This window comes from Filicampus tigris, chromosome 1 (assembly GCF_054856515.1).
Source record: "Filicampus tigris isolate MCC_2025a chromosome 1, RoL_Ftig_1.0, whole genome shotgun sequence".
In the NCBI taxonomy this organism is placed as follows: domain Eukaryota; kingdom Metazoa; phylum Chordata; class Actinopteri; order Syngnathiformes; family Syngnathidae; genus Filicampus; species Filicampus tigris.
Window position 1 is genome coordinate 27,417,821 of NC_141217.1, and position 20,838 is coordinate 27,438,658.

Here is a 20,838-nt window from a genome sequence, read left to right on the forward strand (position 1 = left end):
TCTGGACTTTAAAAGAGAGTGATAACACAAAGCATCTGCAAATCAATACCTTGCAACTCAGAGATATGATTGGTGTTCTGTACTCATCCTGAGATTATGGGGGAAAAAAATTAAGCTTCAGTGCTGTGTGAATCCAGGATTGAACACATTACACCAAGATTACAGTTGAAATGCTGTGGTATGACCTTAAAAGGATTTTAATGTTCAGATTCCACACAAAATTCCATCTTTTTAAATGGGTATGCATGCTAAATCTGTCAAATATTATTTAATTTAAAATGTATATATCTCTGTCAAATTGCATCAGGTCAGGTGTATTTTCATAGATTTTTTTTTTCTTACGTCATTCCCTTGGATCCAGAAAGAAAAAAAAGAGAATCCTTTAAGCTATAGTTACTAACATACAGGAAGAAAATACAGTATCCAGTATCTGATGGCAATGCCAAGTGTGAAATGAGCCGACTGTTTTCAAAATTGGTCTAACATTTGGCAAAAAATCATATCACAATTTTATAAAAATAAAATCACAATCACGATTTTATCATGATTGTATGTATATATATGTGTATATATATGTGTATATATGTACATGAGTTGCACGTACGGTGCACTGTGCGTGCTGTGATTGGTTGGTCGCGTATACGCGTCGCCGGCTTTGCGCCGCCATAGAGCTAAACTGTTTGGAATGTGCCATGTAGACGATCAAACGATCTTTCGGCTTTATGAGATCGTGAACATATTAAACCGCTTAACGATCTAACATTGTTATATGTGTGTATGTAATGATTGTAATAAAGTGCTGTTTGATCTATGCCCCTTTAAGTGAAATTTATTTAAGAAAATGCTTTCGGTTGTACTGTACATGTACTAAAATTAAAAAGAAATCACGAAAATTCCGACCTTTAGAAATGTGGGTTTACAGAATAGTGTAAAATCACAACACACGTTTATATACTGTATTTTATGACGTACCAGAGTCACTAAAACAATTCCAATGTATTTCAGACTTTGGATTCTTCTTAGACCTCTTTGACTTAAAATTGTACACCTTTTAATGTTTCTCACAGAGTTGACACAAATCAAGTTCTAAAGTAGGGGCTACAAAAAGTAGTGCACAACCTTCCTTGCACCACGGACCAGGTGAGTTAGACATATTTTGATGACATATTTTGATGACATGTTTTGATATATTAAAAACATATATATAAAAACGACTGATTGAATACCTAACCCAGAATTTGCACCATTACGATGACCGTAGTTCTTGTAACAGTAGCCCTGCACTTTCAGAAAACTCACAAGCCTTGTTTTTGAATACACGCCAGCGGTTTTAAGAATCGCTCCTTGCAGTTGTAGGTGAAATAATGTAAACTGGCGCCAATAAATATCACAACTAAAATGCTGTAGCTGACCCACAGCGCCTCTTTGACCAGCTAAATGAGATATCACTTGTTCAGTCTCTTCACATTTGATTGCTTTCTGCAAGTTGCTTACAACGTGTGGCGATGGATGTTGGAACAGAATTCAAATTCCAAGAGCAATATGATGGGTCAGCATCACGTGGCACTGGACTTACTACAGCCTCTGGAGCACGTGAGAGGAAAAGTACCCAGAGTATATATCTGTCATGAATGTGCATAAATGACAGACTTCAGTTGATGGGAGAATCTACGCAGCCAGAAAAGTGTACAACTGTGCGTCTTTCTAATTTGAGCACATGGGAGCATGGCCAGTAGCCATGCAGAAAACACAAACAGAGTTTATTTACAACAATACCGAAGCACTTGAGAGCTAACATGGAAATTGCCCAAATCCAAAAACACCAGGAGCAAAAACAGCAAAGAAGCAGAATCGCCACAAATGACAACAACCAGACAAGACAAAACATACACCAGGAACTAATACACGCAGACTAACGACATGACGAATCCCACATGGAAGGGGAGCGCTGAGTGTCAGAAAATATTAATAGGGCCGGCCGGGTAGATGAAGGACGAGTATGAAGTGAAGACACAGGTAAAACTAACAAGGAGAATGGGGAGAAAAAAAAACACAAGTAGCAAAAGCTAAGTGAATTCACTTAGGTTACAATGAAAATGTGCAGGACAAACGAAAACAGTCCAAAGAACAATTGAACAGCATCGTGCTTGCTTCTGCTCAATCTGTGACCTTGACTGACAGCATGAAGCTTCTAGTCTACGAAAACATGAATTGCTGAGTTAACAGTAGCCTGCGGATATCTTGTATGATTTCAGCGCGAGCTGCCGCCCGGCGATCACCCGTGGTGATGACTGCGGCTGTGGCTGGAACGTGGAAGTGCAGTACAAGTGTATCATCCAGCATCTCGGCTCGGCTCATTTCACTGTTGCAGGGCGGGAGGCATCTGAGAATAGTGCCAACTAGTAAGAATATTAAGGTTTTTATGTGAGTCAAACACAGTCCATACTGGACAGCTGAGAGAATGTTTTGGTGGTGGGTGTGAAATCCCACCTCTGTAAAGATGCCTCCCGCGACCAGACAACTTTCAGCAGCCGTGACACCTGCTCTGGCAGGAGAACCTCTGCTTTGACCTGCTGATATAATTAGTCGGTGCTCCAAATAATAACTCACTTCACCGGGTCTGCTGACCCTTTTCTGATCGGGGGGGTCCTCATTACTGACGGCTTGGTTATGCTGGCTCCTTTCCGCTGAGTTTAATTAGTGCACAAACTTCTCAACTGTCTGAAGCGGGCCGTTAGCTTGCTTTAAAGTTCGGCATCAGAGCTGTCCTCTCTGGGTAATTGGGAGCAGATGCTTGGCGGGTAAAGCAATAAAAATACCCCAAAGATTTTTTGGCACCATCATGGGCAGGCCGACTGGCAGTCAGGCAGGCAGGCAAGCAGGCAGGCAGGCAGGGGCCATGTTGCTCGTCAAAGTGACATAAATGTGATATTTCACTGTTCTTCCCCCTCCCAATGATCAAAAAAATCCCCTAAAGTAAAGAAAGTGTGTCACGCTGTAAAAGCAATAGAGGACACCGGGATGGCACTCGGTCAAGCAGAAGCCGCTGCCAAGGCTAACACTCCAAATGTGGATTAGAATCAAACAGCACACCTTAATAGATACCCACCTTCTGAATCTTATGAATAAATTCACAGCTCAAAAAAAGGAATTAAAAATATACAGTAAATATTTTCTCTCCCTTACCATTGTGGAAATTGGTCAAATAGTTTCAAGTAATCCTGTTCACTGACAAACAAACAAACAAACAAACAACATCTTCAATGCATCTGGCGTGGGAGCATCTGCCTTGAGATGGATGAAATGGCTTTTGTCATGTAAGGAGTACCAGCACTGGGCTAAATTGAGCAGAATCCAATCAGCAAACAACATGAAGTCCAAAACAAGATACAAACTCAGCCTCGCCGAGTAGCGACGATGATTGCATTTGTTGGTTATCTCCGGAGTTTGTAAACCTTGGGGCCACGCTTCTCACAGCTCAGGTCAACGAGCTAATTAAGTGAAACACCACCCTCAAACATGGCAGATGCTATGGTTGGTGCAATGTTTACTTTGCAACAAGGGAGGTAGACAGGCTGCCACAGAAAGAGCATCAAGCTTGCCGCCACTACAAACCGGGAGCACAGGAATGGAACATTGCGTATATCCAGCCGCCCTCACCCATTGTTTATTTCCTCCTCAGTTCAAACTGAAAGCCATTGTTTCCATAGCAACACGATTACAGAGGTGCAATGGCGTTGGTGCAGGGTGCAATCATGCCAGGTTGGACGTGACTAAATAATCCTATAGTTAGAACCCCCAGTTTTGTCTAAGTGCTTTTCATCGGCAATCATTAAGTTCTGTTTCCATGGCGATGCCTGCCATGAGATCTCACCAAGACGGAGCATGAAGTCACCCTTTCTCTTTAAGATGATATTATTTCACTGATTTAAAGTGAGATTCTTTGCAAAGTCTCGGCTTTCAGATGTGCCGCGGAGGTTCACAACGTTGGAAGGCACATTTTGATTAATCTAGATGGGGAGGTGTTGGTTTGTTGACTCTGTGCGTCAGATGGCACTAATGATGTGATGGTGCAATTTTCACAGCATGTTCCAGCACTTAAAACCACAAGTTCTACTTTGGTGTCAGGGATGTTTTAGACTGATTTGATTGCAAGCATAATTCAGTATTTGAAAAACAGATGGTTAAAAAAATATCAATTAAAAAGCCTCAAAAAGTCTCAACTCAATCAACACTGAAGCCCACCAGACAATATGGAAGGCTGTCCTGCAACCAGGCCTCCCATTACCTTGGCAATTGCTGTTTGCTTGTACATCTGCGTGATCAGGCTCATGACCTCAGTGAAGGGGTTGCTGGCGGCGATAACCTCTGACCCACATCCCTTCATCAGTCTCTCCCACTTGGCGAAGCTGGCTGTGGCCTCCTGCGAACAAGGAGAGGGCAAATTCTTGAGTTCTTCAACATCTTCTGCTTTCTATTTCAACTCTTTTGGAGATATAAAGGGCAAAACAATTAATGGTGCTGCTGGATGTCCTACTTTCCCTGGAAGGGAAGAGAAAGACGGAGGGGGAAAAAGGCAGAGAATTCCCAAGGATGCCACCCCCTCCCGACTGGGCTACTGCGTTAGGTGGGTCAGGAGCATCTCCCAATTATAGCGGCAATGTGACAAGCCGGGGTCGAAGATAGAGAAGCAGCCAGGCTACAATAAATCAAAGATGCCTCATGTGCTCTCAAGGTGATTGGCGAGGCATATTTAAAGCAAGAGTGGAGTGTGTTGCAGAGGGAGCGGCTGCCAGCAGCATATGTGACCTGCTATTCATAAACAGGTTCTGTTTATCATAACAACAGGGCAATACGTGGCTGGTTAACAGCAGGGTGTCCTACAGTATATTGTTACACTATCTGGGATTATAATGCACCACATGATGTAGAAGCCCGACAAAAAAGTGTGCATGCTGTATTGAATCACTGCAATTTGATTGCGTTTCTGTGCGGCATGGCTTTTGTTGGCCCTTTTGCTATTCATTCTCTGTCGAATCGCAAAGATCATGCAAAACTTTGAATGCGGTCCTAAAGTGCAGCATGTGAACCATAAAGGGAGCTGGGGAAGGAAGATGAAGTGGTCAGGGAGGAGGAAATTGGGGGGTAAAAATGCAGCAGAGACTTATTAATGTACACATCCTGTGAGAGATTTCTTGGCGGCATTTTTGCGCTATTTCAAGGCAATAAACAAGTTTTGATTGGAACTTGAAAGAGTTTCCACTTAGTGAAATCATTAGCATTTCAGTAGAACTTTGTCAAAGTCAAGGACGACTGAATGAATAAATGGGATCATGTTGCAGGAGAACAAAGCTCCGCTCCATTTATGTTTTGTTGCTCAGATGTTCCACACAGCAGCACCTGCATAAACAAGGGTTTGACAGTCTGGAAATGAGTTTTTATTCTAATTATAAATGTTACCTTCAAGCTTAACAACCTGCTGTTTAAAAAATGAGTGGCTAAACACTCCGCCTATGATGATATTCACTTGACCACCACAGACAAAGAGGCCAGGACTACAAATGTAAAGGGCAGGTGGGGCATAAAAAGTGTCTGGCAGTGGAAGATAAAAGCTATCATTAGGGAGTAAAATGAGATAGGAGGGCCAGGGCATAGCTAGTGAGTGGTCCTGGAGTACACATTTTTAAAGGGGTTTTGGGGATGGTGGGTGGCAGTTTTAGGTTGCAAGATCTTTCACACAATATAAATATCCTGTATATATATTATACATTACAGTAGGAAGATTATGTCACCCTTTCTCATCATTAGCTGCAAGATTCTATATTACCATTTAAGTATTGAAAAACACTCCGAGATTCATCTAATAACTAAAGAGGGGAACAAAGCAAGCAGCTGCAGCCACTGCCTCCACCTGAGACAAATTATCTGCTTCAGCCAAGTTTTGATATGGGAGCTGCTCAAGAAAAGCTACAAAACACAATCGCTTTTCCAACAGTTCTGCCTGTGTACCTAATTGGCACCTCTATGGAGAAGCATTGACCACATTTAGCCACAAAATAAAGCACTCAGGGAGATTCGGGGGTAAAAATGCAGCATAGTCACTTTTATGGGCATCTTCCTTATTGTTGTGTCACTCCAAGAAATAGGGCCGAGTGCATAATTAGCACCAAGTGCTAATTTTGTGTTTCTGCACACTCCTGCATACGCGGATGTGAAAAAATAAAGAACCCTAACCCTAGTTTGAAACCCTAACCCTAGTTTGAAACCCTAGCTGGAAACCCTAACCCTAGTTTGAAGCCCTAGTTTGAAACCCTAACCCTAACCCTTACCCTAACCCTAGCTGAAAAGCCTAACCCTAGTTTGAAACCCTAGCTGGAAACCCTAACCCTAGTTTGAAACCCTAGCTGGAAACCCTAACCCTAGCTTGAAACCCTAGCTGGATACCCTAACCCTAGTTTGAAACCCTAGCTGGAAACCCTAACCCTAGTTTGAAACCCTAGCTGGAAACCCTAACCCTAGTTTGAAACCCTAACCCGAGTTTGAAACCCTAGCTGGAAACCCTAACCCTAGTTTGAATCCCTAACCCTAGTTTGAAAACCTAACCCTAGTTTGAAACCCTAGCTGGTAAACCCTAACCCTAGCTGGAAACCCTAACCCTAGTTTGAAGCCCTAGTTTGAAACCCTAACCCTAACCCTAACCCTAGCTGAAAAGCCTAACCCTAGTTTGACACTCTAGCTGGAAACCCTAACCCTAGTTTGAAACCCTAACCCGAGTTTGAAAACCTAGCTGGAAACCCTAACCCTAGTTTGAAACCCAAACCCTAGTTTGAAACCCTAACCCTAGTTTGAAACCCTAGCTGGAAACCCTAACCCTAGTTTGAAACCCTAACCCTAGTTTGAAACCCTAGTTTGATACCCTAACCCTAGTTTGAAACCCTAACCCTAGTTTGAAACCCTAGCTGGAAACCCTAACCCTAGTTTGAAACCCTAACCCTAGTTTGAAACCCTACTTTGATACCCTAACCCTAGTTTGAAACCCTAACCCTAGTTTGAAGCCCTAGCTGGAAACCCTAACCCTAGTTTGAAACCCTAACCCTAGTTTGAAACCCTAACCCTAGTTTGAAACCCTAACCCTAGTTTGAAACCCTTACCCTAGTTTGAAACCCTAACCCTAGTTTGAAGTCCTAGTTTGAAACCCTAACCCTAGTTTGAAACCCTAACCCTAGTTTGAAACCCTAACCCTAGTTTGAAAACCTAGCTGGAAACCCTAACCCTAGTTTGAAACCCTAGTTTGAAACCCTAACCCTAGTTTAAAACCCTAACCCTAGTTTGAAACCCTAGCTGGAAACCCTAACCCTAGTTTGAAACCCTAACCCTAGTTTGAAACCCTAACCCTAGTTTGAAACCCTAGCTGGAAACCCTAACCCTAGTTCAAAACCCTAACCCTAGTTTGAAACCCTAGCTGGAAACCCTAACCCTAGCTGGAAACCCTAACCCTAGCTGGAAACCCTAGCTGGAAACCCTAACCCTAGTTTGAAACCCTAACCCTAGTTTGAAGCCCTAATTTGAAACCCTATCCCTAGTTTGAAACCCTAGTTTGAAACCCTAGCCCTAATTTGAAACCCTAGCTGGATACCCTAACCCTAGTTTGAAACCCTAGCTGGAAACCCTAACTCTAGTTTGAAACCCTATCTGGAAACCCTAACCATAGTTTGAAACCCTAGCTGGAAACCCTAACCCTAGTTTGAAACCCTAACCGTAGTTTGAAGCCCTAATTTGAAACCCTATCCCTAGTTTGAAACCCTAGCTGGAAACCCTAACCCTAGTTTGAAACCCTATCTGGAAACCCTAACCATAGTTTGAAACCCTAGCTGGAAACCCTAACCCTAGTTTGAAACCCTAACCCTAGTTTGAAACCCTAGCTGGAAACCCTAACCCTAGTTTGTAACCCTAACCCTACTTTGAAACCCTAACCCTTGTTTGAAACCCTAGATGGAAACCCTAACCCTAGTTTAAAACCCTAATCCTAGTTTGAAGTCCTAGTTTGAAACCCTAACCCTAGTTTGAAACCCTAACCCTAGTTTGAAACCCTAGCTGGAAACCCTAACCCTAGTTTGAAACCCTAACCCTTGTTTGAAACCCTAGATGGAAACCCTAACCCTAGTTTGAAACCCTAACCCTACTTTGAAACCCTAGCTGGAAACCCTAACCCTAGTTTGAAACCCTAACCCTAGTTTGAAACCCTAGCTGGAAACCCTAACCCTAGTTTGAAACCCTAGTTTGAAACCCTAACCCTAGTTTGAAACCCTAACCCTAGTTTGAAACCCTAGCTGGAAACCCTAACCCTAGTTTGAAACCCTAGTTTGAAACCCTAACCCCAGTTTGAAACCCTAGCTGGAAACCCTAACCCTAGTTTGAAACCCTAACCCTAGTTTGAAACCCTAACCCCAGTTTGAAACCCTAGTTTGAAACCCTAGCCCTAGTTTGAAACCCTAGTTTGAAACCCTAGACCTAGTTTGAAACCCTAGCTGGAAACCCTAACCCTAGCTGGAAACCCTAACCCCAGTTTGAAACCCTAACCCCAGTTTGAAACCCTAACCCCAGTTTGAAACCCTAACCCTAGCTGGAAACCCTAACCCTAGTTTGAAACCCTAACCCTAGTTTGAAACCCTAGTTTGAAACCCTAACCCCAGTTTGAAACCCTGGAAACCCTAGCTGGAAACCCTAACCCTAGTTTGAAACCCTAGCTGGAAACCCTAACCCTAGTTTGAAACCCTAACCCTAGTTTGAAACCCTAGCTGGAAACCCTAACCCTAGTTTGAAACCCTAACCCTAGTTTGAAACCCTAACCCTAGTTTGAAACCCTAGCTGGAAACCCTAACCCTAGTTCAAAACCCTAACCCTAGTTTGAAACCCTAGCTGGAAACCCTAACCCTAGCTGGAAACCCTAACCCTAGCTGGAAACCCTAACCCTAGTTTGAAACCCTAGCTGGAAACCCTAACCCTAGTTTGAAACCCTAACCCTAGTTTGAAGCCCTAGTTTGAAACCCTATCCCTAGTTTGAAACCCTAGTTTGAAACCCTAGCCCTAGTTTGAAACCCTAACCCTAGTTTGAAACCCTAGCTGGAAACCCTAACCCTAGTTTGAAACCCTAACCCTAGTTTGAAACCCTAGCTGGAAACCCTAACCCTAGTTTTAAACCCTAGTTTGAAACCCTAACCCTAGTTTAAAACCCTAACCCCAGTTTGAAACCCTAACTGGAAACCCTAACCCTATTTTGAAACCCTAACCCTAGCTGGAAACCCTAACCCTAGCTGGAAACCCTAACCCTAGTTTGAAACCCTAACCCTAGTTTAAAACCCTAACCCCAGTTTGAAACCCTAACTGGAAACCCTAACCCTATTTTGAAACCCTAACCCTAGTTTGAAACCCTAACCCTAGTTTGAAACCCTAGCTGGAAACCCTAACCCTAGTTTGAAACCCTAACCCTAGTTTGAAACCCTAGCTGGAAACCCTAACCCTAGTTTGAAACCCTAACCCTAGTTTGAAACCCTAGCTGGAAACCCTAACCCTAGTTTGAAACCCTAACCCTAGTTTGAAGCCCTAGTTTGAAACCCTATCCCTAGTTTGAAACCCTAGTTTGAAACCCTAGCCCTAGTTTGAAACCCTAACCCTAGTTTGAAACCCTAGCCCTTGTTTGAAACCCTAGCTGGAAACCCTAACCCCAGTTTGAAATCCTAGCTGGAAACCCTAACCCTAGCTGGAAACCCTAACCCTAGTTTGAAACCCTAACCCTAATTTGAAACCCTAGCTGGAAACCCTAACCCTAGTTTGAAATCCTAACCCTAGTTTGAAACCCTAGCTGGAAACCCTAACCCTAGTTTGAAACCCTAACCCTAGTTTGAAGCCCTAGTTTGAAACCCTATCCCTAGTTTGAAACCCTAGTTTGAAACCCTAGCCCTAGTTTGAAACCCTAACCCTAGTTTGAAACCCTAGCTGGAAACCCTAACCCTAGTTTGAAACCCTAACCCTAGTTTGAAACCCTAGCTGGAAACCCTAACCCTAGTTTGAAACCCTAGTTTGAAACCCTAACCCTAGTTTAAAAACCTAACCCCAGTTTGAAACCCTAACTGGAAACCCTAACCCTATTTTGAAACCCTAACCCTAGCTGGAAACCCTAACCCTAGCTGGAAACCCTAACCCTAGTTTGAAACCCTAACCCTAGTTTAAAACCCTAACTCCAGTTTGAAACCCTAACTGGAAACCCTAACCCTATTTTGAAACCCTAACCCTAGTTTGAAACCCTAGCTGGAAACCCTAACCCTAGTTTGAAACCCTAACCCTAGTTTGAAACCCTAGCTGGAAACCCTAACCCTAGTTTGAAACCCTAACCCTAGTTTGAAACCCTAGCTGGAAACCCTAACCCTAGTTTGAAACCCTAACCCTAGTTTGAAACCCTAGCTGGAAACCCTAACCCTAGTTTGAAACCCTAACCCTAGTTTGAAACCCTAGCTGGAAACCCTAACCCTAGCTTGAAACCCTAGTTTAAAACCATAACCCCAGTTTGAAACCCTAGTTTGAAACCCTAACCCTAGTTTGAAACCCTAACCCTAGTTTGAAACCCTAGCTGGAAACCCTAACCCTAGTTTGAAACCCTAACCCCAGTTTGAAACCCTAGCTGGAAACCCTAACCCTAGTTTGAAACCCTAACCCTAGTTTGAAACCCTAGCTGGAAACCCTAACCCTAGCTTGAAACCCTAGTTTAAAACCATAACCCCAGTTTGAAACCCTAGTTTGAAACCCTAGCCCTAGTTTGAAACCCTAGTTTGAAACCCTAGACCTAGTTTGAAACCCTAGCTGGAAACCCTAACCCTAGCTGGAAACCCTAACCCTAGCTGGAAACCCTAACCCTAGTTTGAAACCCTAACCCTAGTTTGAAGCCCTAGTTGGAAACCCTATCCCTAGTTTGAAACCCTAGTTTGAAACCCTAGCCCTCGTTTGAAACCCTAACCCTAGTTTGAAACCCTAGCTGGAAACCCTAACCCTAGTTTGAAACCCTAACCCTAGTTAGAAACCCTAGCTGGAAAACCTAACCCTAGTTTGAAACCCTAGCTGGAAGCCCTAACCCTAGTTTGAAATCCGAACACTAGTTTTAAACCCTAGCTGGAAACCCGAACCCTAGTTTGAAAACCTAACCCTAGTTTGAAACCATATCCCTAGTTTGAAACCCTAACCCTAGTTTGAAACCCTAACCCTAGTTCGAAACCCTAACCCTAATTTGAAACCCTAGCTGGAAACACTAACCCTAGTTTGAAACCCTTACCCTAGTTTGAAACCCTAGTTTGAAACCCTAACCCTAGTTTGAAACCCTAACCCTAGTTTGAAACCCTAGTTTGAAACCCTAACCCTAGTTTGAAACCCTAACCCTAGTTTGAAATCCTAGTTTGAAACCCTAACCCTAGTTTGAAACCCTAGCTGGAAACACTAACCATGGTTTGAAACCCAAACCCTAGTTTGAAACCCTAACCCTAGTTTGAAATCCTAGTTTGAAACCCTAACCCTAGTTTGAAACCCTAGCTGGAAACACTAACCATGGTTTGAAACCCAAACCCTAGTTTGAAACCCTAACCCTAGTTTGAAATCCTAGTTTGAAACCCTAACCCTAGTTTGAAACCCTAGCTGGAAACACTAACCATGGTTTGAAACCCAAACCCTAGTTTGAAACCCTAGCTGGAAACCCTAACCCTAGTTTCAAACCCTAGTTTGAAACCCTAACCCCAGTTTGAAACCCTAGCTGGAAACCCTAACCCTAGTTTGAAACCCTAGTTTGAAACCCTAACCCTAGTTTGAAACCCTAACCCTAGTTTGAAACCCTAGCTGGAAACCCTAACCCTAGCTTGAAACCCTAGTTTAAAACCATAACCCCAGTTTGAAACCCTAGTTTGAAACCCTATTCCTAGTTTGAAACCCTAGTTTGAAACCCTAGCCCTAGTTTGAAACCCTAGCTGGAAACCCTAACCCCAGTTTGAAACCCTAGCTGGAAACCCTAACCCTAGCTGGAAACCCTAACCCTAGTTTGAAACCCTAACCCTAGTTTGAAACCCTAGCTGGAAACCCTAACCCTAGTTTGAAACCCTAACCCTAGTTTGAAACCCTAGCTGGAAACCCTAACCCTAGTTTGAAACCCTAACCCTAGTTTGAAACCCTAGCTGGAAACCCTAACCCTAGTTTGAAACCCTAGCTGGAAACCCTAACCCTAGTTTGAAACCCTAACCCTAGTTTGAAGCCCTAGTTTGAAACCCTATCCCTAGTTTGAAACCCTAGTTTGAAACCCTAGCCCTAGTTTGAAACCCTAACCCTAGTTAGAAACCCTAGCTGGAAAACCTAACCCTAGTTTGAAACCCTAGCTGGAAACCCGAACCCTAGTTTGAAAACCTAACCCTAGTTTGAAACCATATCCCTAGTTTGAAACCCTAACCCTAGTTTGAAACCCTAACCCTAGTTCGAAACCCTAACCCTAATTTGAAACCCTAGCTGGAAACACTAACCCTAGTTTGAAACCCTTACCCTAGTTTGAAACCCTAACCCTAGCTTGAAACCCTAGTTTAAAACCATAACCCCAGTTTGAAACCCTAGTTTGAAACCCTAGCCCTAGTTTGAAACCCTAGTTTGAAACCCTAGCCCTAGTTTGAAACCCTAGCTGGAAACCCTAACCCCAGTTTGAAACCCTAGCTGGAAACCCTAACCCTAGCTGGAAACCCTAACCCTAGTTTGAAACCCTAACCCTAGTTTGAAACCCTAGCTGGAAACCCTAACCCTAGTTTGAAACCCTAACCCTAGTTTGAAACCCTAGCTGGAAACCCTAACCCTAGTTTGAAACCCTAGCTGGAAACCCTAACCCTAGTTTGAAACCCTAACCCTAGTTTGAAGCCCTAGTTTGAAACCCTATCCCTAGTTTGAAACCCTAGTTTGAAACCCTAGCCCTAGTTTGAAACCCTAACCCTAGTTAGAAACCCTAGCTGGAAAACCTAACCCTAGTTTGAAACCCTAGCTGGAAACCCGAACCCTAGTTTGAAAACCTAACCCTAGTTTGAAACCATATCCCTAGTTTGAAACCCTAACCCTAGTTTGAAACCCTAACCCTAGTTCGAAACCCTAACCCTAATTTGAAACCCTAGCTGGAAACACTAACCCTAGTTTGAAACCCTTACCCTAGTTTGAAACCCTAGTTTGAAACCCTAACCCTAGCTTGAAACCCTAGTTTAAAACCATAACCCCAGTTTGAAACCCTAGTTTGAAACCCTAGCCCTAGTTTGAAACCCTAGTTTGAAACCCTAGCCCTAGTTTGAAACCCTAGCTGGAAACCCTAACCCCAGTTTGAAACCCTAGCTGGAAACCCTAACCCTAGCTGGAAACCCTAACCCTAGTTTGAAACCCTAACCCTAGTTTGAAACCCTAGCTGGAAACCCTAACCCTAGTTTGAAACCCTAACCCTAGTTTGAAACCCTAGCTGGAAACCCTAACCCTAGTTTGAAACCCTAGCTGGAAACCCTAACCCTAGTTTGAAACCCTAACCCTAGTTTGAAGCCCTAGTTTGAAACCCTATCCCTAGTTTGAAACCCTAGTTTGAAACCCTAGCCCTAGTTTGAAACCCTAACCCTAGTTAGAAACCCTAGCTTGAAAACCTAACCCTAGTTTGAAACCCTAGCTGGAAACCCGAACCCTAGTTTGAAAACCTAACCCTAGTTTGAAACCATATCCCTAGTTTGAAACCCTAACCCTAGTTTGAAACCCTAACCCTAGTTCGAAACCCTAACCCTAATTTGAAACCCTAGCTGGAAACACTAACCCTAGTTTGAAACCCTTACCCTAGTTTGAAACCCTAGTTTGAAACCCTAACCCTAGTTTGAAACCCTAACCCTAGTTTGAAACCCTAGTTTGAAACCCTAACCCTAGTTTGAAACCCTAACCCTTGTTTGAAATCCTAGTTTGAAACCCTAACCCTAGTTTGAAACCCTAACCCTAGTTTGAAATCCTAGTTTGAAACCCTAACCCTAGTTTGAAACCCTAGCTGGAAACACTAACCATGGTTTGAAACCCAAACCCTAGTTTGAAACCCTAACCCTAGTTTGAAATCCTAGTTTGAAACCCTAACCCTAGTTTGAAACCCTAGCTGGAAACACTAACCATGGTTTGAAACCCAAACCCTAGTTTGAAACCCTAACCCTATTTTGAAACCCTATCTGGAAACACTAACCATAGTTTGAAACCCTATCTGAAAATCCTAACCCTAGTTCGAAACCCTAACCCTAGTGTGAAACACACACACACACACCCCTACACCCACACACCCCGCCACGCACACACATACACAAAAATGGAATTTCATTTAATTTTAGTATGACTGTGATCCTTGTGAGCTATTCCTAATCCATAATCTTGATTTATTAGTCGACTGGCGATGGACAGCTCGAAAAATGCACAGACAAACGAACGTCCCTTGAGGGAAAGGAGCTCTGGAATATCGAATGTAAATTTACCTTTGCAGCCTCCTTTGGAAGGTCGAATGGGATGCGCTGGCGGATTTTGGGGGGAAGCTGACTAAGCACCTCAGCCTTAAGGCGACGGATCATGATCTGGCTGAGCCGCTGGTGCAGCTCCTCTAGGTTGGATGCCCCCCTACAATCCCACTGCCTGCGGGGTCCAAAGTACCTGCAGGAGTGGAATTAAGAGTTAAAAACCCATTACGAGCTGAAGCAAACTTCCTAAAATATATTTATTTACAGAAGTACCTTCAAGGAGTAGTTAAACACATTTAAAAATTCCCAAATGGGAACTGCCTGGCACTACAACAGTCTTGCATTGTGAACAGCGAAAAAGCTCTCACTCACACAGTTGGGGATCCCTATTTTTTGCGTCAGGGCAATTTGCAGAGCAGCAAAGTAATTTGTCTCGAGGCCACGGCAAACTTTCACAACTCATCTGCCAAATGGGGTTTTAGAATAAAAGTGGCCTTGTAGACAAAGGCTGGTTATCAGCCATGCATGTTGGCTGGACAAAGTGAACAAGGTCTTTGCCAAAATGTGCTGCTTTCCCCTTTAGTGTTTTCGGACTAGGGAGTTAAAGGGAATTTTTAAAAAATGTGTGTGCCGGCAGTTTTATATACTTTTACCAGTGTGAAAGAAAAGATGCTGATAGGCAGCTAAGGGTTGACTTCATCTTTAATGCTGCAAAAGTGTTTTGATAATGGTGGAAGCATAGAATCACGGCATGCTGAAGAATTTAGTTTCAGCAGGGAACCAACTTCTGTTTGGTTAGCGGTAATCTTAATTGATGAAGAGCTCTCTTTCAACTGAGAAATGTATTTATCATTGTGGTGTGTCTGGCTCTGAATAGTACTCCATAGACATTTTGATGTTCATACAAAAAGCATTACCATTAAAGGAAATGTGGCCCATCCTTTACAGCGCTTCCAAATTTGATGGCCATCCAAATCAATGCATTTGACGTATTTGGCATTGAACTTTCTGGCTCTGACTGGAACATTTTCAGCAGAGCAGTTACAAAACTGGCATTAACTCATTAGATTTATAATTTAAGCATGAGAAATAGCTCAACTTTCTGGTCGAACGTCATGGTGTCTAAATGCAACATTATCTCAATTTTTTTTCTTGCCCATGGTCTTAAGGTTGGATTTATACTGCATGGTTCAAGTGACACAATTCCAATTTTTTTCCCCCCAAGATACAAAATTCCAACATGCATCATGGTAGCATAAATAGAAATAAAAGGCATGGACTCGGATATCCTCTTTCAAAATTAAGCCTTTTCCAAAGATTGATAGAAATACAGCTATTGATTTAAATTTTGAAAAATTCTGCTAATGCGAGTGCAGTGTAAATGCAAAGATTGGATATAAGTGCGAGCTTGACGTCATCAAAATACACCAATCACTGACAGATAACACACACACACAAACAATATTAACACATTAAAAACACCCTCTGTAAATTGAATTTACAGCAAAAACATAGACCATTAAATTGTGTAAATCATCATCCATCCTTTGATAAGAAAAATCACTGCTGACCGCGGCCAGTGGAACAGTGAGCATTACTCTCATTTAAATAATATGCGCAGTTTCATCAAATGGTGTTAGCGTTTAATGTTAAAACTATTTATCTATTATTGTTGTTGTAATGCGCTGTCATTGCCTGGTGTTGATGTTTGTGTAGATACCTAGTACAATTGGGGCGTCGCCACATTTATTAACACAGCCATATCGGATATGTGTCACATGAAATGAACATGTAATTAAAGTCAAAAACACAAGCTATAGGCATTAACCCCTTGACGTCTGTTGTCGCAAATTCATATCAAACACCTTCTGCTCCAAATGCAGCCAAAATAGTGACAGTATTCCTCCACTGTTGGTTGATACATTACCAAGACATACCCAGGAACAATATGCAATCATTAGTTAGTGGTCAGTGCAAGAAAATCGCTACGTCTGTACAAAACAGCACGAGATGAATGAAATAATTTGTTGTGGTCCCTTACTGTTTCAATCAAAAATCTAAAAAAATTGAGTATCATTATATTACCTGTCTGTATGTGTTCCTACAGTGTTTGTGGGTGAATATTCGTTATTTGAAGGACTATCACTCCCGGAAGCATGTCAATGGGATTTTACATTGACTACTAGCATTACCGCTGGCAATGTTTCTAAAAGGAAATATGCTTTGTATTTAAAGGGATACTTTACTAATTTTGCAATTTTCAGCAGTAAAAAGTTAATATTTTGTCTATGAGTTTGATGACTTCATTATTTTTCATGTACAATTAATATTTTTAAAAACACATTTTGCCACTTGCTATCGGCTGAAAATTACATTACATGGCTTGAGGGCTGAGGTAACAACCAACCACGGCTCAGCTTGTTAACGTTAGGTAAGCTTAATTTCAGCAAGACAAAAGCTTGTGAAAGTTTGTGAAAAGTATTCTACACTTGTAATTATTGTCACAGACAAGTTAGGACACCTCGGAACTAAAAAACAAACAAACAAACCTTTAAATGTAGTCCAGCATTTAGGCATAATAATATTTTTGTGAAATACAGTGTTTGTTTTGGGGGTTTTTTGTTACAGTGGACCCTCGCTATTTGCGGGGGATAGGGACCGGGGTGGCCCACAAATAGCGAAAATCCGCGCATTACTGCGTATTTTTGACGGTTATTGAAACATATTGGGGGGGGGGGTTGGGTATTGGGGGCTTGTTTAGTTTTTTTAACTCCCAACAAAGTCTTCAAAAAACACTTTACATGTTTTTAATGCTAATTTGTGTCTGCCTCTCACCTGTAATGCGCATTGCAGTATTTCTTGGCGTAATCAGTCCAGGTTCCAAACATTTTGGGGTAAAGCGCATCAATTTGCATGAAAAGCTGTGAAACACATAAACAGGAAACAATTCTTAATATCTGTGCACTCTGCTGACAGCTTGATGCCGTAACATGTTCAATCGGTCATAATGTGACACATTCAGCACTGTATCAGCAACATGCATACACATGTATCAGCACATCTCACTGCACGCATTTTCTAGCTATGAAGTTAATTGGTCAAGTGACACATCCCATTCAGGAGCAGGACTTTAATGCCTTGAATAGATTAATTACTGAAAAAAGTAACATATGAAAAAGAATGCTTGAAATCACACGTTTCCATTTCCACAATACAGGCGACAAATACACTAACTAAACTAAACTTTTAGAGCACCCAAAATGTTCCTTTTTTCCCCCTCTAAATTCATGTAGTTCAATGTTTTATTGTACTGTGAAATCAAACCGCAAAACAAATAACTCAAGTTACAAACGATATGTTCTGAATCTATAAAGAACATATTTTATACTTTTGATTCAATAAAGTAGCCACTTTAGGCAGATACAGTGTAACTCCAGAACACACTTGTGGCATTCTTTCTGCACTGTAAATGAGATATTTTTCCCAACTCTGTTGCACAAGTTTCCACAAATGTGTGGCATGTTGTTTTGCTTTCAGTCTTCTGTTCAGTTTGCCCAAAACCACCTTGATGGGGTTTAAGTCTGAATACTGAGCTTTTTTGTATACGTAATTCTAGAATGTAAGTTATCTTTCATTGGACTTGGAAGTGCTTGAGTTTCAATTTAAAAAAATAAAATAAAAAATTGGGGTGTTCTAAGACTTTTTTTGACTGGTAGTGTTAATTCCTGGTATATCGATAACACTGATGCACAAGAAGCATTGCGAAAGCATACCAGAACGTAACGCTAATGACATGATGAAATCATGACCGCGTTGCTTGGATAGAAAGCTCATTTATCTATCCATCCATTATCCAAATCGCCTATCCTCATGAGGGTCGCGGGCGTGCTGGAGCCCCAGCCATCTTGGAGCAGTAAGCGGGGTATACCCTGAACTAGTTGCCAGCCAACGTTACATTATAAATGTAAACTTAATTACTGGTATTCACTGTTCTAGTAGGCAACTGAGAGAAAACCAAATCGATCTGTTTTCAAGACTTTGAAGTACTTCTTGAGTTTACAAAAACTGCATGTTCGTTTGTCTACAATATGTGTGTGACCAGTTGAGAGTGCCTCTTGCCCGAAGTCAGCCGGGTAGGCTTCATTTACCCGTGGTCCAAATAAGGACAAATGGTATAGAAAACGGATGTATGGATGCTTACGGTATATATTTAATAGCCTGATGAAAAATAAATATGGGTATTTTTTATTTAATACTGTGGTCTTAAATATTTTTATTTGATGAAAATATAAAGCCACTTATTACTTGGATATATATTCTTTAAGTCCTGCAACTAATACATGTAAAGTTGAGGATGAATACACGCACGCATGCACAAACGAACGCACAAATGCATGCACGCAGGCATGCACAGGCGCACACACGCGCACACACTTCATGTGTTTTTTTTTTTTTATATTTGCAGCAGTTTCTGAGCTAATGGCAGGTAATCAGCAGCACTGTGAGAGCTCTATTCAGAATTCAGCACTTGTTCATCGTAGGCTTTACAGACATCCCTCCACCCCCAATCCTTCTTCACACTGTTGATATAATAGGTGGGTGGAATGAGGGCACATCACGAACGGTGCAGCATGCCCTGAGCTGTGCACTAACCTGATGTCATCCACAGTGAGTAATGATGGCAGCGCAATGAAGACTGGCAGAGAGGAAAGGGACCAGGCTTATCAGATTTATACTACGGATGATAATGCAGTTTCAGATTCTAGCAGAAGAGTGGAGACTTATCTAAAATCTAACCTCACCAACTGCAGTCAAGACTTGATAGGTCAATGACAGGCCTGGTTCTTCTCTGAACTAATGAGGCGGACAATTGCTGGTTCTGCTTTTTTCATTTAATTTCCTGACAATTTGTCAGACCACTCCCAGAAAACAAGTAAATATTATTCAGAAGGGGGAAAAAAGTACATCCATGAAGCAATTATTTTACAATGTGAACTGTGAGATAAGCCAAAGCCTTCAGGTGATGAATAATTCCGAAAGCATGTGTGCTCATTTGCAAACTGTGCTATGTTAAAGGTAATTACGAAAAACAATAAATAATAACAAGAACGTTTTAATCTGAGGAACGTTTAGAGGTTTAATAGCCAGGTTGGAATTACTGTACACATTGAATAATGACGAGTATGAATGATTACAATGACAATTGAAAGCATGCAGTGTAAAAGCCAAAAGAGATGAAAAGTGTGTCATAAGTGTTTCCGTTACAGATGGAATGGGCTGACACTGACAGTGGTTCTTACCGAAAACCATTGTGCCGTATGGCCACATAGTGGAAAGCTTTTGCAGTTGGCATAACAGAATATGGCCACAATCTAGCATCTCAATATAACACATGAAAATAATGTCATAAATCATTATCGAAAAAGAATGACTGTGTTGCTCACCAAACAACATTGCCCTGTGAACAGCCCTTCTTATTGTCTCTAAATTCAATAGTTTCTATCCCGGTGTGCTTTGTTATTACTTGTCTCATTTATTGCGGTGCATTCATCTCTCCATATTGGACTTTGCAAATGAAGTTTTCGCTACAAAGGCTATTGGAATATACAAGATCCTCCAGGATACGAGATGCTGGAATAAATTAAGTGGTATTTTTTGGCACTTTGGCAAGTTCCAGGGCCAACAGTAGAATTCATTTCATTGCCTGCTACAATGAGAATCCCTTTTCAAGTCTAATATCACAATCCGTTGGAGTTATCTTCAGTTTATGTCTCTAGCACAGAGTTTAAAGGAGTTTTGCATGAGAAACCTGCAAAATTAATCTCTACAAAGACAACAAAGTTGTTTGTAGCGTTTTGTCATAATGGGACCGACCGGAAATCATTAAATATACATTAAAACTCGCATTTGCATTACCTCTTCTGGGCGACCCAGTGCAGGTGTACCAGTCAGGAGGATGGCTCGATTGGCGCTCTGAATGAGAGGCACCAGAAGCTTAGTTCGAGCTGCATTCCTGGATTTGAGGTAGTGTGATTCATCCACCACAATCACTGAGAAGCCCCGCCTGCTCAGGGCCTCCATCAGGGGGCGTGCGTCTGTAGTGAGGAGGCCGTAGCCCAGCACGGTCACCTTACTGCTGCTAATACCCCTGCAAGGACAAGGAAAAATAAGCATGATGGAGGTCTACACCTCTGTAATTGAGGAAAATGCCAACGGATGCAAACACCTGACTGACATGTTTTGATAGAAAAACAAAACAAGAACAGTCAACAAATACTTTAATCGGATTCAATTAATCACAAAGCTGCAACATTTAACC

The 20,838-nt window shown here is 42.0% G+C and overlaps 1 protein-coding gene across 5 annotated transcripts in view; it reads right to left on the bottom strand.

Moving 5' to 3' along the window:
• Window positions 1-20,838, bottom strand: part of zranb3 (zinc finger, RAN-binding domain containing 3) — an 83,506-nt gene that overhangs the window by 48,243 nt on the left and 14,425 nt on the right. For all 5 annotated transcript variants that reach the window (XM_086029501.1, XM_086029520.1, XM_086029510.1 and 2 more), the window contains exons 5-8: window positions 20,436-20,667; window positions 17,355-17,440; window positions 14,541-14,712; window positions 4,289-4,423 (exon numbers count right to left, since the gene is read on the bottom strand). In XM_086029501.1, the coding sequence (XP_085885627.1) occupies window positions 4,289-4,423; window positions 14,541-14,712; window positions 17,355-17,440; window positions 20,436-20,667 (625 nt within the window). The remainder of the gene's footprint in view (window positions 1-4,288; window positions 4,424-14,540; window positions 14,713-17,354; window positions 17,441-20,435; window positions 20,668-20,838) is intronic.